Here is a 24,910-nt window from a genome sequence, read left to right as displayed (position 1 = left end):
ATTTTAGCTATAAAGGAAGCAAGTACATGGTGTTTTGGACCGTTTCTAAGGAAGTTGTTTGCCATTCTATTGCTTTCAAAAAGTGTTTCAGTGCCTCTCGATCTTTGGGTCACTACGAAGGATATATTGTGTGAAGATATTTTATATGTGCAAAGGAACCGTACGAACAACCAAGGTACATATATAGTTATTTTTATAAATGTATAAAATAATATAAAGATATACTAATGTAACAATGTTCACGTTTATAATTCATAAAAAAAATATGTCAACTAAAATCAACCTATGTCTAGCTGAGATTGAAATGATTATGCGGTCTAATGGAAGCTCTTTGTCAACTATTATGAATATGCCTTAACCAGATGGATTTGTGATGGATAATAATGAGAATAGGCTTCTCATAGATGAGAGAAACTTCAAACGTGATGAACAAGTAAAGAATTACGACAGGTTATTACGTATGGCAACCGATGAGCAAAAAAGCCTATATTTAGAAATTATTAATGCTGTGAATCGAAACAAGGGAGGTATGTTTTTTGTTCATGGATTTGGTGGTACTGGAAAAACATTCTTATGGAGTATTCTTGGTGCTGATATTCGTTCTAGGGGTGATATTGTTCTTAATGTTGCGTCAAGTGGTATAGTTGCTTTGCTTATGGAAGGTGGTCGGACAGCAAATTCTAGATTTAGTATACCCATCCATGTGGACGAATATACAACGTGTTCGATAGATGTCAATTCTCACCTTGCCAAGTTAATTAGAGAAGCAAGACTCATTATATGGGATGAGGCTCCAATGATGAACAAATATTGTTTCGAAACGTTGGATAGGAGTTTGTGAGAAATTATGAAGTGTGATCGGGTTTTTGGAGGTAAGGTTTTTGTTTTGGGGGGTGATTTTAGACAGATTCTACCGGTTGTGCCAGAAGCTGGTAGAGTTGGTACAGTTTTAGCCTCCATAAACTCATCCTTGCGTTGGAATAGTTGTAAAGTACTTCAGCTTACACAAAATATGAGACTCTGTAAGGCTCAAAACAGTAGCGATGCAAATGATCTCTCTACGTTTTCAAAATGGCTTTTCAATATTGGGGATGGCAAAATCAACGAGCCTAACAATGGTGAGGTAGAAATAGACATACCCAAGGATTTATTGATTACAGAATGTGATAATCCTATACAAGCTATTGTTAAAGAGATATACGGTACATCGTTTGCAACAAGGACCGATGCAAAATTCTTTTGCGAAAGAGCTATTCTGAGTCCAAGGAATGATGATGTCAATAAGATAAATCAATATATGCTCTCTCTAATTCCAGGTATATCAATAGTATTTTTTTTTTTTCATTTTTATTTTAAATTCCAGTGTAAATGGATTCTCATTTTAATTTTTTTATAATTAGGGGAAGAGAGACAATATTTGAGTTCAGATAGTGTCGAGACTTCCGATACAAGTGCTTACGACGATATGATCTACACTCAGGAATTCTTGAACAGTATTCAAGTTTCTGGATTACCTAACCATGTTCTGACATTGAAAAAAGGAGCATCTATCATGTTGCTTAGGAATATTGATCCTAAGGGAGGTTTATGCAATGGAACGAGGTTGATTGTTACGCAAATGGCTAATCATGTTATTGAAGCAAGGATTATAACAGGTAAAAAAACGTCAATGATAGAGTTCTTATTCCTAGGATGTTTGTCTCGCCACCGGATGCAAAGTTTCCCTATGAGACGTCGTCAGTTTCCCATTGCTCTTGCATTTGCGATCACTATAAACAAAAGCCAAGGTCAGACGTTGGAACAAGTTGGATTGTATCTACCCAAGCCCGTATTTACGCATGGACAACTATACGTTGCATTTTCTAGAGTAACAAGCAGAAAAGGCTTGAAGATTTTGATTACAGATGAAGAAGGAAAATGTCAGAACAAAACCCTTAATGTGGTTTTCAAAGAAGTCTTTCAAAATATATAATTTCCTTTTAAGCATCTAATATCTACTATAATGTTTCATTTCATACTATTGTCATCCAATATTCAGTTTTTTCCCTTAATAATATTACCTTTATCATATCAATATCTAAGTCTTAAGTTTTTAAAAATGAAAACATGAAAATATCTTCAATAAGTTAACATCTTCAAGTGTGACTCTTTGTATTCCTACAAATCAAAAACCCCCTTTTGTTTTTTATAACAGAGAAGAATCAAGAATAAACCTAATTTGAGAAAACTATGAGGTTCGATTATATTGCTGATTTGCTGCCCGGAAGAACTAATTGGTGTGTAAACGCCAAGGTCTTACATTCTTGGAAAGTCAGAGAGTTCGTTACCAAGCGAGTTCTGCTTCTTGTGGATGAAAAGGTTAGTGTCGTTAGTTAAATTGATTTTATTGAAATCTGATGTTCTAATAGTTATTGTATATAACATCTCTTACACAATTGTTGAAAAACTGTGAAGGGAGACACAATTGAAGCTCCTTATTTACCCGATACACTCACTAATCTCCCGAAATATATTGACGATGGTGAGTGGTACAGTATTAGAAATTTCAAAGTGATCAATCCAACCATGGAGGAAAGGAATACTCATCATCCCTACCAGATTAAATTTACGGGTGAAACCAAGATGAAGCTGCTCGAATCATTGAGTCCTAAAAACTACTTTCGGTTTGAGTATTTGGATGATATAAAACGTGGAAGAATAGATCATCACATCTCTTTCGGTAAGAATTTCTGAAATAGATTTTATTTTATTTTGTAACAATCCGTCAATGTAGTTAATGGGTATCTTTGTATTCGGAAAACTAGATTCTTTTTAGGATTTATGTAATTTTGTGTAATGGTGCTTCGTAAAAAAAAACGATCAACACTTTACCAAAAATAGTTTAGAAACACTCTGTAAACCTAAATTATTTCTTTTTCCCTTATTAGATGTTTGTGCGTGTATAATGGATGTGGAAGATAGAAGGAAACCTGCGAGTATCATTGATAATGATGAAGTTGTTCTCATATTGTTGAATGGCATGTAAAAGATATTAACTCTACCTTTATGACTGTTATGTTTTAATGCTGTCTTGGTTGAAATTTAAATTGATTTGATAAACATGTAGGTGTGAAACTGTGAAGTGTCGTCTCAAAGACAAATACGCATTCCAATTCATGACCATATGGCAATCGAGCGGGTGCCATCTCATTTACAAATCCGAACCTGTGTTATGTGTAATGCGGTTTATGAGGGTTGGTGAATATGAAGGTATGTTACATAAGTTTTTCATATAAGGTATTCAATGAATTCATCTAAAATTATAAATGTTCATAGGTGCACCATGTCTTGAAAACACTTTGGACTCTTCGAAGATCTTTATAAAACCAGAATTCGAAGGACTGGAACATCACCAGGCTATGTAAGATGTATTGACTTATATAAAATCAAGTTCGGTGTTATGTTTAAGTAAATTTTCTTAAAACATTTAATATATTTTCATGACTGAATTTGTTGGACGTTATTACATAAACCATGTGATCAAGCAGCAAAGTGAAAAATCAGGCACTCAAATATAAATAATGGGGCGTTGGTCGACTAATTTTATCTTTTGTAATGTCTATAAAATTTAGTATGTTTGTATTAACCGCTAATTGAAATCCAACTTTGTATTACTCTTATCTTTGGTTTGTAACTAAGATGATACATTATAATATATAATTTTAAACCATTGGCAATTCCTCACCCTTTTAAAAATTTGGAAATTAGTTATTGAATTTCAATATCTATTTTCTACAGTTTAATAGTTTATTATAAAGACTCGTTAATATTTCACATTGAAAGTATTACACAAAATTCTTGACAATTCAATAAAACATTTAACACTTTTCAAAAATATAAACTACTATATTTAAATATGTCAATTATTACATATAAATTCATTAAAAAACAGTTCTTATTAAAATCTTAATACCGAGCGCGGGTTCCTCCCTATTCCTCCCATTAAAACAAATTGATTCATATAACTATATAAGTTAGGATCTACTAGTTTTTTTTTTTTTTTCTCGTTTCCACCAAGTAGGAACTACTAGTTATCCATGTCAATTGTATAAAAAGAGAAGCCAGCAGCACAAGCTTATACGATTAATTATTAAAGATTCGTAAATAAATAAATGCCTCAACATATAAAGATATCCTCGACTAGACCAATGCTTTTCTATTGAAACCTCAAGAATCTATGGCAGAACATAGTAGATTGCAACAAACAGAGAAGCCAACAACACTAGGAAGATTAGTAAAAGCATGAAGACGAACAAGTGTGGCAAGAACTACTTCAGCATCCTCTAGATACATATGATAAAGAGAGCTATAATTCATAAAATATGCCAACAAAATCAACTTAAACCCTGCAAAAGATGCAACCTCATATAATAGTAAGTTAGGAAAGACAAAATGAGAAACTGATAGCCCGAAGAACTACGTCAATGTTGCCACTTTGTATCGTTCCACAGACCTATACATAGATGAGATATTCAGAAAAAACCAGAAGCAATCTCAAACACAACAAAAAAAAAAACAAAAACAAAAACAAGCCTAAGATGTCATAAACAGTGATCAATCAAACAATCAAAGCGAAACAAGTGTAAAATTTTGTTTGTTTACTCTCTTAAAACCTAAACGAAGAATACATGAGATTCACTAAAAAAAATATATGTATGATGATGGATCAAAACCTAAGAGCACTTTTACAAGGAATAATCTATTGCTTTTCCATCCAAAAAGGAAGGGAAGAAGAAACAAGCAACACACACTCTGCCTTCCATGAGTCAGAGAAGCATCCAACAAGAAGAAGCGGTCCTGACATAGCACGTCACTCCTACCTCGTCAAGATAGCTGCATCAGCTTGAAATATCATATTGTCATCTTTAAAATTGTACTATAATTCCAAGGGAATACTCGATCATCAGCAATTTTCGATTCCATGTGCTTGTTGGATTTTCCAACAATATTTAGCAAATAGAATTAACGAGAAGGTCATACCCTAACGAAACCAATGATCTATAACAAATCAAACTTACCATGATCTTAAACATAGATCTGGGGTAAATAGATAAGGCAACAACACATCATCAACGTCAGCTCGGATTAAGTATCAAAGCACGGAGTAACCGTCTAAGGGGTATGCATAATAAGGATTAATCATAGTGGAGCTTGCATGCTTTTGCATCTTTAGCATCCTATAATGACGTAAATTAAACATATAAACAAAAAGAAAATATTATTACAACTTAAACCTTAGGAAATGATGAAGCCCGCATGATAATAAAGCCATCTCAGGAGACTAAGTAGGAACCCAATGCAGTTCTCTGTTGGAACCTCTGTGATCTTCTAGCTAGAGCATATAAATTTTCAATAAAGAGAAAGACCATAGCACTAGGAAATACACCCGAATAATCAAGGGTTTGTATTAGTGGTTCAGTGATTCATACAAGCTAAATCTTCTACTCTAAAATTATGCCAAAGGCTTGAACCGTAGAAGAAAGAGAAACTCACAAAAAGAAGTGTACCCACATAATCAAGAGCCGGGGAAAAATTAAATCACGAAAACCTTCTACATCATAGTATCTCTCTACGGAACATAAATCTTGGAACATCAAATTCTATACGTATCTAAGAATCATCAACAAGCTATATAGCCAAGAGATATAACAAATAAATCAACCCTAGCAGCTTGCTTAGCAGCCAAACAAGTGAAACTTATCTAAAGACAAATCACATAAAAATCAGTAAAAGAACGACGAACAAAATAAATAGCCAAGTCAAATCTAATGGAAATTTACCAGATGTAGACCACTGTTCAAAAGAGGCCAATATTACAGAATAAGGCCTTCGTGCCAACAAAAAAATACAAAAGAAAAACTAATGAGAAATATTGGTATCACCTTCCATCCTTGGAAAAGCACAATCTCTATAATGAGAATAGAAAAGCCAAAAGAAAGCAACAAGGAAAACAAGACAAAGAAAGGAAAACATTTCATATATAACTATAAACTTACGGTATGAAAAGATAATTATTGAGCTACCTTGTTATCCTCCAAGACATATACTCAAGGATGCTAAAGCATCAGCCGTTGCCTTGGTCCTCGGTTCCCACATATTGCTAGACTGATCCTACAGTATATTATAAAAAAATGTCTCATGCATATAATATATAGTATATCACAAAGGAGAGCCGGGATCAACAACAGTTTTTCCATCGTCACATATGTTCCTATCTTGCTATTGTTAAAACATAAAAGCAAGTATACAAAAAACACAGGCTTGTAATAATCTTCAACTTACCCCAGTAAGCATTTAACTAAGTTTTTACTTCCACAACTTAGTAATAATGTTGCCTTCTTCTGGAAGGAATTCCCTTGTACCCTGTTAAAAAAAAGACCCCCTTCTCATGCTAATAACCCAAAAGATAGTGCAAACAGAAAGCCTTACACTAACTTTAATTAGTAGAATCCTTTGAAAAACTAAGTGGTGAAGAAAAACGATTCATTTCCCTCAGTGATTTTGTAACGGAAATTTTGGAGACAAAGCCTTCCAGGAAACTAGCCAGATATATGTATCCGCGCAGAAAATTGTACAATGACCAAACAAGATAGAAAAGGAGGAGCAATAACTTATGAAACAAGATAAAAAAAGTTAGAATATTTTTCTAAATTCTCACATAAAACTTTCTCAAGGATACATGTAGACACATTGAAAATAAGAAGAAAAAGTTAGAATATGCAAGTTTATAAAACATATATGACCCTCATAATTGATGTTCCAATCTCAGTTACCTCTGTTTCAGGAAAAAGAGAACAAGTGTTAATCCATGACAGTCTCAGAGGAAATCTTCTTGCTGGTGAAGTTCTGTTCCCCCCCCCCCCCCCCCCCCCAAAAAAAAAAGATGATTAAGTTTACTAATTTGAAGCATTGTGATAAGATGTACAAATGGATTTCTTTAAATAAGCTTTATAAAAATTATAAAGCCTCTACTTTAGAAAATATAAGCTAAACTTAAACAAATATAACAATATAACACCATTAGAAACTACCCGTACTTAAGCTGCTCATGCGTACTATGTTTTCCATGTCAAAGAAACATGGAAGTACCACATTTCTGAAGGAAGCAGTTATCAGAGTTCAAAGAAGTCGCCACCTGCAGAAAGTATTGCACAAATGTCACAGACAATATGCGGCAGAATACAGAAACTAAGAGTGTAAAATGTGTCGTCCTTAATACAAACTAAACACCATCTAGCCACCCTCTTTCAAATTACAACATTATTCAATCACGAATAGATAGCAAAGTTTTGAATAGTGTAAAGTAGAAAAAGAACTTATCAAGAGAGAAAGTAAGTTAGAAAAGTACCGTCTCATGTTTCGAACTCCTAGAATAGTCTTGTCCACAATATTTTCAATTCCTAAAAAACGAACAGTAGTTGGATGAACCAACATCGTAACACATAATTAAGAATATTCAGGAGAACTAGAAACTCAAAAATTTGGTAATAATTAATGATAAAGAGTTGGAACGATTATCAGTCAAAAGTGACTTTTTACTTTACTCCCTTTGATATACATCGGAAATATAACAAGAGAATTCTTTGATTCACTTTTTCTCTCTTGATCGATTATCTCTCGAGAGGCAATCAAATAAGACTTATGACCTCCTTATCACCTGCAATTTATCGGTAAATTAACATACACGTAAGAAAACATATGTAACCTCTTGTTTGGGAATGATGATGATGGATCAACAACAACAAGTTTTTGCCTTTTTCGTCTTCTTGCTCTTGAAAAGACAAAAGCAATCTAAGAAGATGAACGATCCACCAACCTTTATCGAACAGAACAGAGCTTGCAACAAAAAATCACAGGTATCTTAGAAGACGAAACAATAACATAATTCACAACTTAAAAAGTATATAGTGGAATCAGACCAGCATTACCGTTACTCCAGCTGCAAGTATAAGATCATCTTTTCGAGCAGTGTCATGTTTCTACTAGAAAAACCACCTGAAAATATGCACGGAGGAGTTCAGACCTTGCTGCAAAACAAAAGGTCACCAAACAGATTATGGGAAATTACAAGCATTGTGCATCCTCACACAAACCTTCTTGCGCCCCTACATCCCTTTTAACTCTTTACAAGCACTATGCATCCTCACTTTCCATGATCTAAAAAAAATAGAAGTTACTCTCAGTAACCGGGAAAGCCAACATCACAAGTAATATAAGAACAAATAACTATCAAAAAAGATGAAACCCCTGATTAAAAACTATGAATTGAAGAGGCAACGAATTAGAAACTTCAGTCTCCTGCATCCACAACAGTATAAAGTAACACAAAAATGAGTTATCAATATAAACATGAAAACTGCAAATCCAATATAGACCATAAAGCAGTAAGGTTCTCAAGATAGGACAAGACTTTCCCCAAAAACCATATATGACCACAAATCAGACAAGAGGTTTGCTAGGAAACACCTAAGAAATCAGTTTTAGGAGTTACTTGGAAAAAGAGTGATCATTATTATCGTAGAGCAGATGATGCATGATATAGTCCTTTACTTCACCTTGTTTTGGCTAATCGCATCCATATCTGATAATCTCAATCAATGTAACTCCTGCGCATAGCTTCAACACCAAAAAAATATCTCGCACGTGTCAATCACTGATTACTTCAAAATAGAGCAGAGCTTGCAAACAAGAAGTAACACACATGTTTAACGAAACAATCCCAATTCACACCTAAAAAAGTAAAGTGGAATCATACCAGGTTACTCCAGCTTGCATCCTTGCCATATTAGAGCACTGTGTGCCATATTTCCCACCAGAACAAAAACCTGAAACACGCAAGAGTCAAGAATCAAGACTCAAGACCTTTGGTGCTAATGGTTGTGTACAAGCTAGACATATATAGAATACATAGATATGAATAAAGAAAGCCAACATTGAAGTCAATTTTCATCCTTACTTTTCTGATGTTCAATTTCCTTATCAATCAAAGAAAGAACACATAATTAAGCATATTCAAGAGAACTAGAAACCCAAAATTTGGTAATGATTAGTGAAAAAGAGTTGGAACGATTATCAGTCAAAAGTAACTTTTTATCTTACTCCCTTTGTTATCTTAAACTATTTATGGGAAAAATAACAAGAGACCCAAACGGTGGTGATTGGTCAAAAGTGACTTCTTCGATTCACTTTGCTCTCTTGATCGATTATCTCTTGAGAGGCAATGCATATCACCTGCAATTTTACCGGTAAAGTAACATACACGTAAGAAAACAACCATTGCAATTTAGAAACCTTAAAACATCAAAAGCATACGTAACCCCTTGTATGGGAACGATGCATCCTCACTGTCCACGATCTAAGATAATAGATGTGGAGGAAAGGAAACATCACAAGTAATATACGGACAAATAACTATAAAAGAGATGAAACCCCTGATCAAAAACTATGAATTGAAGAGGCAACCAATTAGAAACTTCAGTCTCCTGCATCCACAACAGTGTAAAGTAACACAAAAATGAGTTAGCAACATAAACATGAACCACAAATGCAATATAGACCATAAAGCAGTAAGGTTCTCAAGACAGGACAAGACTTGGCAGTTGCATTCAGTGTAAACTAAATTAATTTAATTGAGTATGGTCCCGAACCCTCTCTAACACAATCACATTAACTAGCGCCCTGTTAAAAAATAGAACCCAAAAATATGTGCGAACAGAAAGCCTTACAGTAGCTCTAGTAGAATGCCATGCAAAAGTAAGTGGTGAAGAAGCACGTTCCAGGGAAACATGCAGATTTCCTAACACTCTGGTCAATATTTAGCCTGTCTACCATATCCATCTCTATAATGTTTAAGCTCTGAACTTATATTTGCAAATAAACTGTCAAAACACAAAAAGCAGATGGAAATCCATCATCCAGCAAAAGCTATACATCAAAGCCTAAATCCATCACAAGAAGGGAAAGACTTACGAACATTACAATCACAAGAAGGGGCAAAAATTTATCAATGAACATCGAGATTTCTTGGTTGAAGTGACGAAACAATAAAATCCATCACCTGTAAAATAAAACAAAAGCGTTGTGGGGGATTCTGGATAATTTAAATCTACATCAATGAATATTATGAACTTATAAAAAAAGAATGACATAAACCTTGAGAAAAAGTAGCCAAACCCTTAAACACCTCACAACACTTTTATATCAGAAAGATAATAAAATGGGTACCATAACAGAGCTTGAACAGCAAATAACTTTTTTTTTTGGTGAATAAACGCCAATAAAAGAAGTATGAATGAATTACGTATATTGAAAAAGGAAACATTTCAAAAGGATATTGATTCGGCCAACTCCAAGACAAATCGTAAAGAAGTACTGATCATCAAGTATAGAAAACCAGTTAGGAAACAATTGTGAACAAGAGAGACGTGATAAAAGGGGAAAGGAACACAAATTAATTCAGAAAAAAGGGTCCAAAGAACTTATTTGGATGCGTTAACCAAGTGACTCATGTCAAAGTACTCCTTCATGTTGTCAAATGAATTTTATCGACAGAGAAACAGATGAAGCATATAAAACAGAAATCCACATTATGCAAGCAACGTAACCTTCTTAATACTCCCACGAGAAATAAGTATATTACAGTAACTCTACCGAGATGCACAGGTAACACACGAGATAAGCAATAGAATAGACAGACCTTACATGCAGAGCATGAATCCTCAGAAGAGCTTGATATATAGTTGCGACAATGGAAGAGTATCTCCTGTGATCCTAATGATACTTGAACAGCAAAATGTAGCATCAACATAAGTACACATATGTAAAAGCCATATCAAAGAAAAGAAAAACTCAAAACCATATCACACTATAACAATGATTTCATACCGCATTAGAACATCCTCTAGACTATACTTACAGCTCTAACATTCGCATTAGAGTTTTTCAGGATTTCTGTTTTATATGCATCATGTTGCAACTAAATAAATATTTAGTTGCTAATAGTTTCAATAGCCATTAAACCAAAGACTGAATAATCAAAGGGAGGCAAACTTTATAAAAACCACGAATTAGATGCTTTCAGATCCTGGAGTGTGAATATGTGATGCAGTTTTCCTTCTGAAAGAGTCATTCATCAAACTAATGTTTCGAATAAGAAAAAAAAAACAGAACAACCAGGAATATAAGAAGACCATGTTAAGATTTAAAAGAACTCTTGCCTCTCTTTTAATCATGTCGAATATTTGACATACGATATCTTTGTAAAAAGAACCCTTGCCTTTGGTTCCTAGGTTATACATTCCATGCGAAGCAGCAGCTGCTGGTTGTAGAAAATTTTCATTTCATTGGGAGTGATCACCCCATCTCCATCTAGGTCTATGCATTTGATCCTGCAAACGTGGTTTTAATCATCCCAGATCATGTGTTTAACATCCATGGGAGACACATGAACGATGGTCACTCAAGACCCTTGATAACCGCGATCACTAAAAAGCTTAGCTTCTTCATGAATTTTTATTTTTTTTTGAATTCGCCTAAAAATAAAACCCCATGTTTTATTATAGAGGAGGTCTAATCAGATTACCAAGCTTAATGGTCCAGCTGGCATGTGCTTTGCAATTCTCTTTTCCTGCGCAAACAAAAAAGGAAAAAATATTTCACACGTGTCAACCACTGATTAGTTTGGAATTTTGCTAACTTTTTTAAGGCCCATAAAGAGCTTTTGAATTTAGTTTGGAAATAAGGATTAAGTTTAAAAACCGAGTATGATGATGATGATGATGATGATGATGAAGCCAGCTTAATGGTCCAGCTGGCATGTGCTTTGCAATTCTCTTTTCCTGCGCAAACAAAAAAGGAAAAAATATCTCACACGTGTCAACCACTGATTAGTTTGGAATTTTGCTTACTTTTTTAAGGCCCCATAAAGAGCTTTTGAATTTAGTTTGGAAATAAGGATTAAGTTTAAAAACCGAGTATGATGATGATGATGATGATGATGAAGCCAGCTTAATGGACACTGTTTGATCCCTCGTCTGCTTCTCTTCAATGGACTTTGGTTAGTTGTAATAAGCAGAGGAGATCATTGAGTTGTTCCTTGTTCTCTTTGATGTCTCTGTCTTTCTCCCAGATTTTGCACCTGTTTGATGTTTGAGTAGGATAAAATCAACCTCCCATGTGTGGAAAAGAAGCATCATTTCGTCCAAAAGTTTGTATTTGTACCTACTTTTTTCGATTCAGGTTTAAGAGTATTGTTACCTTCCTTCAGAAGAAAAATCGAACACATATTGAAGAAAATTTTTGGCATCAGTCATGGACTGAACGTGGTTCCACCGAGTCTTAGCATGAAGACTATGCTCTCTTTCCTCTGCATCTGAGAGCTGAGAGGCCATGGCTGTGAGAGCATTTGAGGAAACATCCAACATACTCTCAAGAGAAGCTATTCTCTCCAATCTTCTGTTTGGTGATAAAAATTTGACGCATCTAGAAAATAAAAACAGGACATAAAGTGAAACTATTCAGTGTCAAGCATAGTTTATGCTACTGAGGCATTTTCAAGTATAATGTTGTACCTGAACTGTCCATTTACCTCTTGATGGGGACCTGAAGGAAAGTCCATCTCTTGTTTCAATGAGGTTAACTCTTCCGCCAATGCAGATCGGCTATATGCAAAAAGAGTAAATTATTGATTAGGAAAACTCTGGGAGAAAGTTTGCAGTTAACAACATGATGAAACAGAATTTTGAAGACGCACACTTGAATTTGCTTTTCATATTCAGAACGAACTTGATGTACTTTTGTCACAACCTCTAGTTTCGTTCATCTGCAAAGGGTAAGAAAGGAAACAGTTGATACTTGTGCAGGATGACGAATCCATATCTAAATTAGGAATTCTTGATACCTGTCTAGTTAGTGGATGACCATTCGTAGTAACTGGAAAGAAAGCAAAAAGATTATGATCGAAACAAGAACAAACGAAGGTGTGTTTCGGCATAATTTACCTGACCATACGTGGTGAATGAAGACTTGCAGCTCTTTAAGGCTTTTTGTTGCCATTGCTGCTTCCTCTGTTTTTCTCTGAAGAACCTGCAAGACATCAAGATACATTTCATCTTGAGATTCTTATATCTGCACTAGGATTGGATAATTCTAGTAAGTGATTCTCTCAAGCAGGAAAAAGAATCATAAGATTCTTACCATTTTCTGATGTCTATTGAGAGCTTCAAGTTTAAGTCTTTCATGCTCAGTTTTTCTTCCTTCTTTCTTAAGCTACCCAAAAACAATGAAAAGGTGCAACATGAGCTTTAAAAATTCGACGGACAATAAAGAGGTGATGAAGTGGATAGAGATAAAGTACCTGCACAACTCTTTCTCTTGAGAAGCTTTCCATTGCCGGAATTGTTCAGCTTCTTGTTTCATCTTGCTGTAGTTGAACCTGGATAAACAAAAAATAGAAGAAAAGTCAAAATGTACAGCTATATTATATGGACTAGCAATCCAGAAAGAATCCAATAGCACAAGACGCAACCTTCTGAGCCTTGATGTATTGTATTTCAGCTTTCAAACGCTTTGCTGCATCTTCACTTTTTTAATATTGTTTCAAGACCTCAACTTGATTGTCTTGTTTCTTCTTTGAAATCTGTGTCTCGAGTGCTTTTAGTTTTTGTGCTTGTCTATCGGAACTAACAGGAAGTTCCTCAACTTCAGCCAACAATAGATCTCTCTCCACCTGTAGACGTTACTCATGACTCCGCTATTTACATAAAATAGCAACAAGAGAATTTCGAATGTTTTGTCTCACATGTACAGTTCTTTTCTCTTTCTCCAGTGCTATTTACATAAAATAGCAACAAGATAATTTCGAATGTTTTGTCTCACATGTACAGTTCTTTTATCTTTCTCCAGTGCTATTTACATAAAATAGCAACAAGAGAATTTCGAATGTTTTGTCTCACATGTACAGTTCTTATCTCTTTCTCCAGTTCCATCATTTTGTTCTCGAAGTGTTGTCTGATAGTTTCAGTTCCAAACCCACATAGTTTCATCTCTAACTGCAAATATAAAAAATCATAAGATTCTCAAAATAATTCAATCCTAATTAGAAAGCTTCAGATGCGTAACGACTAAACCTCTTTCTCCACCATATGTTTACTTAGTTCATTTAATTCCTTGCCCATGCTATTCTGCCTAAGTGCATGTGCCCACTCTTCTGCTGCACCAATATCTTCAGAAATTCCACCTTGAATCAGACAAGAATGAGGGTCGGAGAATGCAGATGCGTTTCATGAAACAAGTTTCTAGAGAAGCCAGTGTCCAAAACCTGATGTTGCTTCACTCATTTCATAATTTGAATTCATGCTTTCAAAACCCCTTTTAAGGCCATCATCTTTTGGAAAACTTATACCATTTTCCTGAGGTAAAAAAATCAGTAACACTTGTCAAAAGCAGTGAAGAAATGTGCCAAATAAATCATCTATCGTAATTGCCTAGCCTATACAGAACTTACCTCTGCATCAAGACTGCAATAATCAAGAGTAGCTCTCTTGCTGTAATAGATGTGAAGTTCTCGAGAAAGCTCTTCATTGGCAGACTCTAGCTTTATGATTTTCTCTCGCATAACCTTCAAAATTGAACTATATACTATTATCGATGAGAAGTTTATAAACCTTCTGAAGAATATCAGCAGAAGTTATATATCTGCAGTTCCTCTGATGGGGTTTCCCCACGAGCACAAACTGCAGCTTGTAGATATTGTAGCTGTTGACGCATCTTTTGCATCTCAGAACATAAAAAGCCTCTCCTGTTAGAGCTGCCAAGTAAACAATCTTAGTCCTCTTTTAATATACTTTTTGGCCATGTGTACTTCAAATTGTGTTAGCTGATAGTGGAGCTTTGTCGGCAGAAAAATTAAAAGCTCACTTAAGATAGTACCAATACTCAAGACTTGGCTCAAATGGCTTATCCTCAGTGAGAATAAAGTATGCAATATCTTCATAACTCCTCTTCCCCTCAACTTTGCTTGTAAATTTCCTAGGGACCGTAATTCAATCAAGAGAGAGAATGAAACGCATCCCATAAGACCGATTAAGTTTCAGAAAAGAGTGTTCAGTAACATTTTGATATCTGGAGCCAACCTGGAATCATGAATCAAACAGTAGAAAATAAATAACCCAAAAAAAAAAAGGTGATGATTAGTCAAAAGCAATTTTTTAGCCAAAGAAACCCAATTAGACTTGTAACCCAACAATTACTTGCATCGATAATTTACATACACGTAAGAAAACCACAACTGCAATTTAAAAATCAAAACACTAAAAAGCTAACTCAGTAAAATACTATAGGTATAGAAAGAAAGAGAGGAAACATGAGAACCATTAAAAGAAAGAGACCAAAACGTGATATATCCTCTGCATCTGCATAAGAACATGGGAATTTATTTATTAGCTGTGATTTGGTAAACATGTCATAGTAAGGAGCAAACTTGCAAAATCCAGTTTCTAATTAGATTGACTTTTGTACCTAAGCTGAAAAGCAGTAAGCACAGCCAGATTTTTCTCTATTAACCCCTAATATACTTTATGATGGCAAGTCAAAGGTTTGATAAGTTCAAGAAATCCATGAGAGGGAACCTCAATGAAATGAGATAAAGAGCCTTTTTTCTTCAAGGAAATTCACATGAAATGTCTATATCTTCATATATGTATCAAATAGAATCTAGTTGCAACATAAAAAGAATGAGCTTAGACTATTTACCAGAGAGCTAGTTCTCCCGATAGAGGAATTAAAGGCAGAAGTCAAGACAGCTAAAAGCACCAGCCCTTTGCCACTACTAGACGGATCCTGCAGCAAGAGGGTATACTGTAAACAAATGTTTAATGAATTAGGATTTGCATACAGTGTAACAATCACATTAACAATAGACCCCCTTACAGTCCTAATAACCCAAAAGATATGTGCGAACAGAAAGCTTTACGGTAGCTTTAGTATAATCCCATGAAAAGATAAGTATTGAAGAAGCACATTTCATTTCCCTTTGTGATTTTGTATAATGGAACTTTTGTGATCTATCTATTTCAGGAAACATAATAGAAGCTCCAACGACCTGTTGTGGGTACCCTAAGAAAACATTTAGTCAAAAAAACATAAACAACCAAAGCTAGTTAAGGAAACGACAACTATTACAGAACCATCTACTAAGAAACCTAAAGAGATAAATAAATTAAGAGATAAATAAATAAATTATTCTACAGTAACTTTGGCTAACTAACCACTCAGACCTTAAACATCATCAAATTATCTAGCTGAAGAACATAAGGAACATGAAAATCCATACCTTAGAATATCAAATCTACACGTGTCTTGAATCATGCATTGACACCCTATCAAGATATGTAACACATAAATAAACCAGAAACTATCATCAGTGAAAATAACTTAATATCTTCGACTCCTCCTCCCCTATAATACTACTCCTGAAAAAAAAAAATAGAAGTTACGCTATAGTTATTATTGAACATTGAGTAACACATAATTAAAATCTAAGAACACTTTTACCAAGACTAGTCTTGTACCACCTCTTCCGCTTCAATCCACAAGTGATGGGAAAAAACAAGAAAGACACTCTCTGCCTTTCATGAGTCACCAAAGTTGTGCATAATTTCAATCCTACAAAATCTGAACCAGAGATCACTAAACAGAATGGAAAAGCGAAATAAGCCTGAACAGAACTCATGAACATACAACAGAGAAACCATGCGAAAGAGTATCGTCCAAAAACAAGAATTCAATATGCAAAGAGGAACAAATAAATGTATAAACGCTATTACAAGTGCTCTTGTCTTTCCTACTGCGTAACATACTGGATCACAACATAGTTATGGGTCACGGTTATTGAAACCAACCATCAATGCCAAAAATATGTAAGATGACGGATCAAAATCTAAGAGCACCTTTACAAATACTAGTTTCGTAACATCTCTTCCTCTTTAATCCATAAACAAAGGGAATAAACAAGCCACACACAATTTGCCTTTCATAAAGTGTTTTGCATCACTAGATAATGGGAAAGCGAAATAAGTCTGACCGGAACACATGAGCATGGAAGAGAGAATCCTCCAACAACCTCTGGTACAAGTGCTTTTGACATAACATGTCACTCCTATTGCATCAACTGAATTTGATAGAATTTAGTAGAATTTGTAACACACTCCTCTTTCTATATTCTTAAACCGTATAACAGTATAACACCAATAAAAACTACCAGTAAAAATTCCGCAACTTAAGCAGACAGTACTTGTTGCTCATGCGTACTATGTTTCCCATGTCAAAGGAACATGGAAGTACCACATTGCTGAAGGAAGCAGTTATCAGAGTTCAAAGAATTCGCCACCTGCGGAAAGTATTGCACAAATGTCACAGACAATATGCGGCATAATACAGAAACTAAGAGATGGAACACATAACTAAACCAGAGCAGCTTAGATATCAAACAATGAGTCTTATCCAAATAAAACAGCTTAAAATGTAGTGAAAATGTTACTGCAAGATTGTTAGCAAATATACTTGATCCCAATACAATTACTAGCATACCATACACGCTATTAAGTCACAATATCGATTATGACCAAATGCTGATAACGACATGAAACAAGATGACCTGTGAAACCTCTTAAATAACTAATTATGTATATACACCCTGACTTACATTTACCAAGATCATGCAAAAAAACCTATGCACCTCTTTTAATTTCAGTGCTAAGACCAAAGCGCAACCAAACAAAAAACTTAGAAAGTCAAAATGTATACCTTGCAGGTCACTTTATCCCTCATCGCTACCTCTCCAGTTTCTCTAGAGAGATGGTCAATATCAGCAGCCCAAAAATTCGGCAAACTGATTGCACATAAAAAGATTTTCTGAAGCAAGGTCCTAAACACTATAGGCAGTGTAGATTGTTTTTGTTCTACAACAAAAGAATAACAATTTTGATGCAACATCAAAGTTATCCAACAAAAAAAGACAAAAAGGTAACCATTTACATTCAATAGGAATATCTGTTTGCTATTGCTGAAACGCCACCTTTGAGCAAGTCAATAGAATCACAATGATAAAAGTGTCTAATGGATTGAACTAAGCACTAGATGTTGGCTGTTACTGAAACGCCACTTCTGAGCAATATTAATGTACCAAGAAAAACAGAAGAAACCTCAAGACCATTTGATTCTCCTATCTGTGGCCATGCCAAGAACAGCTCCAACTGTTGAAACTGAGGAAGAAACAAAGAGAGGGAAGTGAGTAAAATTCTAGCTTCCTGCATATTAGAGTAATGGCTCAAAAAATGTCAGAATTTATTAAATTGATAAGTAGGTTGATCCTCGCATATACGTTTGGATAATTTATATATGTGTAATAAAGAATCTAATAGAAACATCAAAAGGCAAGCTTAGAATATTTACCGGCGAGCTTGTTATCCCAACAGCTCTCTGCCTTGATCCTTGGTTCCCACTTCTAGACTGATCCTGCAGCACATGGTTAAATTGTAAAAAAAAAAAAAAAAGAAAAGCGTTTCAGGAACGCAATATACAGTTTACTAGAAAGGAGAGGCATCAAAATTACCTTTCACTTGCAAAAAAAGAACAGTTTAGATTAAAAATATGAGTTATCGAGATAAGTAAATCATATGCATTCAAAAGAATCACATGTTGAAACCCCAAGTTTGAGTAATGTTAATGTAGCAACACCAACTTGCTGCCAAACAAGTTATGGTATCAGCATGTATTTGTAAATAGATACTCTAGTTTATGCTAAAGAACTCATGCCTCTAGATAAGGCCACAACACATCATCAATGTAACATAGGATTAAAATCAAAAAACGAACTAACCGTCTAAGAGGTATGCAGAACAAGAATTAATTTATACCGTTAAATATAAGTATCTGATACAATCAAGAACCAAGTAGTATAAAATACAATCAAGAACGAAATAGTAAAAAATAAATAACCATATACACTCAAAAGGATTATATGTTTGCTATTGCTGAAACGCCACTTTTGAGCAATGTTAATGTACAAAAAAACAGACAAAACCTGACGACCATTTGATTCATCTATCTGTGACCATGCCAAGAACAGCGCCAAATGTTGAAACTGACGAAGAAAGAAAGAGAAGTGAGTCAAATTCTAGCTTCCTACATATTATAGAATATGACATGGTGATGCAAGTCAATAGAATCACAATGACAAAAGTGTCTAATGGATTGAAACTAAGCACTAGCTGTTGGCTGTTACTGAAACGCCACTTGTGAGCAATATTAATGAACTAAAAAAACAGAAGAAACCTGAAGACCATTTGATTGTCCTCTATGTGATCATACCAAGAACAGCTTTAACTGTTGAAACTGAGGAAGAAAGAAAGAGAAGTGAGTCAAATTCTAGCTTCCTGCATATTAGAGTAATGGCTCAAAATGACCATCAATAAAATGTCAGAATTTATTAAATAGATAAGTAGGTTGATCCTCGCAAATATGTAGAAGAAGATTTACCTACCGGTGACCACCATGTCAAGAACAACTCCAAATGTTGAAACTGGGGAAGAAAGAAAAAGAAGTGATGAGCCAAGTTCTAGCTTCTTACATTAGTTGAATGAATTTTATCGACTGAGAAACAAATGTCAAAGTACTCCTTCATGTTGTCAAATGAATTATATCAACACAGAAACAGATAAAAAAGAAATCCATTTTATGCAAGCAACCTTCTTAATACTCCGATGGATCAAATAAGACTTACGACCTCCATATCACCTGCAATTTATCGGTAAATTAACATACACGTAAGAAAACAGCCACCTTAGAACATCGAAATCATATGTAACCTCTTGTTTGGGGATGATGATGATGGATCAACAACAACAAGTTTATGCCTTTCTCGTCTTCTTGCTCTTGAAAAGACAAAAGCAATCTAAGAAGATGAAAGATCCACCAACCTTTATCGAACAGAACAGAGAAGATAGCAGAGCTTGCAACAAAAAATCACGGGTAAGTAGAAAACGAAACAATCACATAATTCACAACTCAAAAAAGTATATAGTGGGTTCAGACCAACATTACCGTTACTCCAGCTGCAAGTATAAGATCATCTTTTCGAGCAGTGTCATGTTTCTACTAGAACAACCACTTGAAAATATGCACGCAGGAGTTAAGACCTTGCTGCTACACAAAAAGGTCACCAAACATATTATGGGAACGCGAAGCAAGTCTAAACAGTTCTTGGAATATCAAAATTACAAGCAGTATGCATCCTCATCCTTTCGCCCCTACATCACTTTAAATCTTTACAAGCATCTATGCATCCTCACTTTCCATGATCTAAAAAAATAGAAGTTACTCTCAGTAATCGGGAAAGCCAACATCACAAGTAATATAAGAGCAAAATAACTATCAAAAAGATGAAACCCCTGATTAAAAACTATGAATTGAAGAGGCAAAGAATTAGAAACTCCGTCTCCTGCATCCACAACATTATAAAGTAACACAAAAATGAGTTATCAATATAAACATGAAAACCGTAAATGCAATATAGACCATAAAGCAGTAAGGTTCTCAAGACAGGACAAGACTTGCCCCAAAAACATTATGTGACCACAAATCAGACAAGGGGATCGCTAGGAAACACCTAACAAATCAGTTTTAGGAGTTACTTGGAAAAAGAGTGATCATTATTATCGCAGAGCAGATGATGCATAATATAGTCCTTTACTTCACGTTGCTTTGGCTAATCGCATCCATATCTGAGAACCTCAACCAATGTAACTCCTGCGCATAGCTTCAACACCAAAAAAAATATCTCGCACGTGTCAATCACTGATTACTTCAAAATAGAGCAGAGCTTGCAAACAAGAAGTAACACACATGTTTAACGAAACAATCCCAATTCACACCTAAAAAAGTATAGTGGAATCATACCAGGTTACTCCAGCTTGCATCCTTGCCATATTAGAGCAGAGTGTGCCATATTTCCCACCAGAACAAAAACCTGATACACGCAAAAGTCAAGAATCAAGACTCAAGACCTTTGGTGCTAATGGTTGTGTACAAGCTAGACATATATTGAATACATAGATAGGAATAAAGAAAGCCAACATTGAAGTCAATTTTCATCCTTAGAACACTACGGCCAGAAATATACGTATGACCTCTTCTGATGCTGAATTTCCTGATCAATCAAAGAAAGAACACATAATTAAGAATATTCAAGAGAACTAGAAACTCCAAAATTTGGTAATGATTAGTGAAAAAGAGTTGGAACGATTATCAGTCAAAAGTGACTTTTTATCTTACTCCCTTTGATATCTTAAACTATTTGATGGGAAAAATAACAAGAGACCCAAACCGATGATGAAAGGGAGAGTTAAAACGGTGGTGATTGCTCAAAAGTGACTTCTTCGATTCACTTTCCTCTCTTGATCGATTATCTCTCGAGAGGCAATCCATATCACCTGCAATTTTATTTTATCGGTAAATTAAAATTAGAAATAGCCATTGCAATTTAGAAACCTTAAAACATCAAAAACCACTTGTATGGGAACGATGCATCCTCACTGTCGACGATCTAAAATAATAGATGTGGAGGAAAGGCAACATCACAAGTAATATACGAACAAATAACTATAAAATCCCTGATTAAAAACTATGAATTTAAGAGGCAACAAATTAGAAACTATAGTCTCCTGCATCCACAACAGTGTAAAGTAACAAAAAAATAACCACAAATGCAATAACTTATGAAACTTACATAAAACTTATGAAAAGGAGGAGCAATAACTTAGATTAAAAAAGTTGGAATATTTTTCTAAATTCTCACATAAAACTTTATTAAGGATTCATGTAGACACATTGAAAATAAGAAGAAAAAGTTAGAATATGCAGTTACCTTTTGTGAAAACATATATGACCCACATAATTGATGTCCCAATGTCAGTTACCTCTGTTGCAGGAAAAAGAGAACAAGTGACGATCCATGACAGTCTCAGAAGAAATCTTCTTGCTAGTGAAGTTCTGTTCTTGTTCTTGCTAAAGGATTGAAACTAAGCACTAGCTGTTGGCTGTTACTGAAATGCCGCTTTTGAGCAATATTAATGTACCAAGAAAAACAGAAGAAACCTGAAGACCATTTGATTCTCCTATCTGTGACCATGCCAAGAACAGCTCCAAATGTTGAAACTGCGGAAGAAAGAAAGAGAGAGAATTGAGTCAAATTCTAGCATCCTGCATATTAGAGTAATGGCTCAAAAAATGTCAGAATTTATTAAATAGATAAGTAGGTTGATCCTCGCATATATGTAGAAGAAGATTTACCAACCTGTGACCACCATGTCAAGAACAACTCCAAATGTTGAAACTGGGGAAGAAAGAAAGAGAAGTGATGAGTCAAGTTCTAGCTTCTTACATTAGTTGAATGAATTTTATCGACAGAGAAACAAATGTCAAAGTACTCCTTCATGAGTCAAATGAATTTTATCAACAGAGAAACAGATAAAACAGAAATCCATTTTATGCAAGAAAACTTCTTAATACTCCCAGGAGATATATTACAGTAACTCTACCGAGATGCACAGTTAACAACACAAGATGATCAATTGAATAGACATACCTTACATCGAGAGTATCTTCTGTGATCCTAATGAAACTTGAACAGAAAAATGTAACATCAGCATAAGTACACAAATATAAAAGCCATATCAAAGAAAAGAAACACTCAAAACCATATCACAGTATAACAGTGATTTCATACCGCATTAGAACATCCTCTAGACTATACTCACAGCTCTAACATTCGCATTAGTGTTTTTTAGGATTTCTGTTTTGATATGCATCATGTTGCAACCAAATAAATATTTAGTTGCTAATAGTTTCAATAGCCATTAAACCAAAGCGAGGCAAACTTTATAAGAACCACGAATTAGATGCTTTCAGATCCTGGAGTGGGAATATGTGATGCATTTCTCTTTCTGAAAGAGTCACTCAACAAATTAATGTTTCGGATAAGAAAACAAAAACAGAACAGTTATGATTTTGAAGGAACTCTTGCCTCTGGTTTCATCATGTCGAATATTTGACATAGGATATCTTCAAAGAGTAGAGGTTCCTGGGTTACGCATTCCATGCGATGCAGCTGCTCTTTTGTCGAAAAATTGCATTTCACTGGGAGTGATCATCCCCCCATCTCCATCCAGGTCTAAGCATTTGAACCTGCAAAACGTGGTTTTAAATCAATAATATCAAGGGGGAAAAAAAAACACACGAAGCTTCCAAGATCCTGTGTTTAACATCCATGAGAGATATTCAAAAGAAAGGTTCATGAGACGATGAAGGAAAAACAAGCAACAGATCACAACGCAGACATATGTCTTAGTTTATTCTAGGTATTCCATGAAATAATGGTACTACTTACTTAATGCTTAGTGTCGAATTCAAAATCTCAGAAAAGAAAAGAAACAAACCCAAAAAAAAAAAAAACAGAACTAAGAAGCAATTTCTTCGATTAATCCTCACCCTAAGGAACCAAAAAAAGTGATATATATATATATATATATCATAAGAATTAATTAAGAAGCAATTTCATAAAGACGGTAACGAATCCGGAATCAGGAAGGAATTAAACAGTAGGAAGGAAATAACCCTAACAAAAGATGATCTTCGACTCCTCTTTCTTCCATAATGTTCCAACCCCTTTCAAAACAGAAAAACAAAAAATAAAAAAAAATTGGAATTGCGCTTAGTAATTGGAAAACCCAAACATCAAATAACAATACCAAAAAAAAAAAAAAATAAGAACGATGAAGAAAGGGAGAGAGTTGAAACGATGATGAAAGGTCAGTAAAAAAAAACAAAAAGCTTCGATTTACTTTGATCTGTTGATCGATCACAGAGAAATCCCGAAACTTTGGTAATTAGTGAAATAAAAGATGAGAGCGAGTTCGAACGATGTTAAGATAACGACGACGATTGCAAATTTAGAAGCGAATGATGACGATGATGATGATGATCGATTCTTGGCAGCAATTTTGAATCTCTTTTCCTCTCTTTCTTTCCTTTTTTTTTTTTTTTTTTTTTTAGAAAAATAGAAAAAGGAATCGCCTAAAACCCTTCCCATGCGCTTTAACTGTGAAAGGCTAAAAAAAAAACTCAACAGTGAAGATCTAATCAATTTCTGAAAACCAACGGTAAAGATTAAAACAGGCGTTACCCTCTCTGACTTTTGTTTTTGAAATAATCAACAGCTGGCATCTTCTTTTTGCAATTCTCCTTTTTTCTTACCGTTATGTGTGATTTTCCTGCACACACAAATTAAAAGATCTCACACGTGTCCATAACTGATTCGTTTATAGAACCGAGCATTAACTCATACAGACGCAACAAGAAATCTCAATTCCACACAAATCAAAAAGAGTTATGTAAATTACCAAAATAAGAGAGCAAAATACTTCCACGGTCAAGATACTAAAATGTAAAACCATCGAATCAAACAGAAAAATAAATAACTAATTTCATCGTGGTGTAAACTAGAGAAATTCGAAGAGGTTTTCTCTTGTCTTATTATTAATGATTCAATGGAACATTACATATATATAGTGAAGGGCAAAGCCCAAATACATTAGGAAGTCTAAACCAACCTAGACTAAAGGAGGTGGCCGATGGGCCTTAATGTCTTGGACGTACATGGACCGAGTACGGGCCGATTATGGGCCGGTTATGGTAATCCACCATCCGTGTTTTACAACACTCCCCCTTGGATGACATAACCGTGCAAATGCTAAGTAGGATCTCTGTAATGCGCTTGGGGGTGCTGCCTCATTAAAATCTTACCAGGAAAACTCAT

At 34.8% G+C, this 24,910-nt stretch overlaps 2 protein-coding genes, 1 long non-coding RNA gene and 2 pseudogenes across 7 annotated transcripts; 2 read left to right on the top strand and 3 right to left on the bottom strand.

Annotated features, from left to right (window-relative positions):
* Positions 1 to 460: 460 nt before the first annotated feature.
* On the top strand, positions 461 to 1,972 carry LOC147942459 (uncharacterized; annotated as a pseudogene).
* Positions 1,973 to 2,229: 257 nt separating this feature from the next.
* On the top strand, positions 2,230 to 3,404 carry LOC147942458 (uncharacterized). Its single transcript, XM_087456063.1, has 5 exons — positions 2,230 to 2,358; positions 2,455 to 2,719; positions 2,928 to 3,021; positions 3,107 to 3,249; positions 3,316 to 3,404. The coding sequence occupies exons 1-5, from the start codon at positions 2,230 to 2,232 to the stop codon at positions 3,402 to 3,404; spliced, it is 720 nt and encodes a 239-aa protein (XP_087312189.1).
* Positions 3,405 to 4,559: 1,155 nt separating this feature from the next.
* LOC147942457 (uncharacterized) lies at positions 4,560 to 7,880 on the bottom strand. 2 transcript variants are annotated; one of them, XR_015558897.1, is made up of 8 exons: positions 7,745 to 7,880; positions 7,388 to 7,439; positions 7,077 to 7,174; positions 6,813 to 6,885; positions 6,322 to 6,402; positions 6,063 to 6,150; positions 5,058 to 5,216; positions 4,560 to 4,872 (listed from the first exon to the last, which is right to left on the bottom strand). It is a non-coding gene; the product is annotated as an uncharacterized LOC147942457 (long non-coding RNA). The 2 variants fall into 2 exon arrangements; XR_015558898.1 differs by lacking the exon at positions 7,745 to 7,880 and adding an exon at positions 7,579 to 7,698.
* Positions 7,881 to 11,152: 3,272 nt separating this feature from the next.
* On the bottom strand, positions 11,153 to 20,146 carry LOC104790658 (kinesin-like protein KIN-4B; annotated as a pseudogene). The gene is made up of 22 exons (XR_015558896.1): positions 19,905 to 20,146; positions 19,785 to 19,833; positions 19,580 to 19,618; positions 19,372 to 19,431; positions 18,490 to 19,180; positions 17,842 to 18,299; positions 16,591 to 17,425; positions 16,370 to 16,508; positions 15,790 to 15,876; positions 14,543 to 15,170; positions 14,357 to 14,447; positions 14,166 to 14,275; positions 13,565 to 14,087; positions 13,394 to 13,471; positions 13,234 to 13,305; positions 13,038 to 13,122; positions 12,791 to 12,969; positions 12,609 to 12,698; positions 12,295 to 12,519; positions 12,009 to 12,175; positions 11,797 to 11,876; positions 11,153 to 11,665 (listed from the first exon to the last, which is right to left on the bottom strand). The product of XR_015558896.1 is annotated as a kinesin-like protein KIN-4B (transcript).
* LOC147942456 (uncharacterized) lies at positions 20,131 to 24,183 on the bottom strand. Of its 3 annotated transcripts, XM_087452906.1 has the most exons (14): positions 23,937 to 24,183; positions 23,710 to 23,760; positions 23,120 to 23,280; positions 22,682 to 22,708; positions 22,391 to 22,429; positions 22,173 to 22,251; positions 21,962 to 22,015; positions 21,416 to 21,527; positions 21,172 to 21,244; positions 20,995 to 21,064; positions 20,730 to 20,854; positions 20,485 to 20,536; positions 20,350 to 20,397; positions 20,131 to 20,238 (listed from the first exon to the last, which is right to left on the bottom strand). In XM_087452906.1, the coding sequence occupies exons 3-10, from the start codon at positions 23,192 to 23,194 to the stop codon at positions 20,999 to 21,001; spliced, it is 525 nt and encodes a 174-aa protein (XP_087309032.1). In that variant the 5' UTR covers positions 23,195 to 23,280; positions 23,710 to 23,760; positions 23,937 to 24,183; the 3' UTR covers positions 20,131 to 20,238; positions 20,350 to 20,397; positions 20,485 to 20,536; positions 20,730 to 20,854; positions 20,995 to 20,998. The 3 variants fall into 3 exon arrangements, with proteins under 3 accessions (XP_087309032.1, XP_087309031.1, XP_087309033.1); XM_087452905.1 differs by lacking the exons at positions 20,131 to 20,238; positions 20,350 to 20,397 and having other exon boundaries at positions 20,416 to 20,536; positions 20,705 to 20,854; XM_087452907.1 differs by lacking the exons at positions 20,131 to 20,238; positions 20,350 to 20,397; positions 20,485 to 20,536; ... (3 more) ...; positions 21,416 to 21,527; positions 23,710 to 23,760 and having other exon boundaries at positions 21,983 to 22,251; positions 23,937 to 24,160.
* Between the last annotated feature and the right edge of the window lie 727 nt (positions 24,184 to 24,910).

This window comes from Camelina sativa, chromosome 6 (assembly GCF_030686135.1).
Source record: "Camelina sativa cultivar CO46 ecotype springtype chromosome 6, ASM3068613v1".
NCBI lineage: Eukaryota > Viridiplantae > Streptophyta > Magnoliopsida > Brassicales > Brassicaceae > Camelina > Camelina sativa.
The sequence above is the reverse complement of the archived record's forward strand: the minus strand, read 5'-3'. Positions and strand labels throughout refer to the sequence as shown.

Coding starts and splice junctions, on each gene's coding strand:
- LOC147942458 (XM_087456063.1), top strand. CDS start 2,230: ATGAGGTTCGATTATATTGCTGATTTGCTGCCCGGAAGAACTAATTGG. Junction 2,359..2,454: donor TGCTTCTTGTGGATGAAAAG/GTTAGTGTCGTT, acceptor AAAACTGTGAAG/GGAGACACAATTGAAGCTCC. Junction 3,022..3,106: donor CTCATATTGTTGAATGGCAT/GTAAAAGATATT, acceptor ATAAACATGTAG/GTGTGAAACTGTGAAGTGTC.
- LOC147942456 (XM_087452906.1), bottom strand. CDS start 23,194: ATGGAATGCGTAACCCAGGAACCTCTACTCTTTGAAGATATCCTATGT. Junction 22,430..22,681: donor GAAGATACTCTCGATGTAAG/GTATGTCTATTC, acceptor TTTCTTCCCCAG/TTTCAACATTTGGAGTTGTT. Junction 22,016..22,172: donor GGTTTCTTCTGTTTTTCTTG/GTACATTAATAT, acceptor TTCCTGCAACAG/AGGTAACTGACATTGGGACA.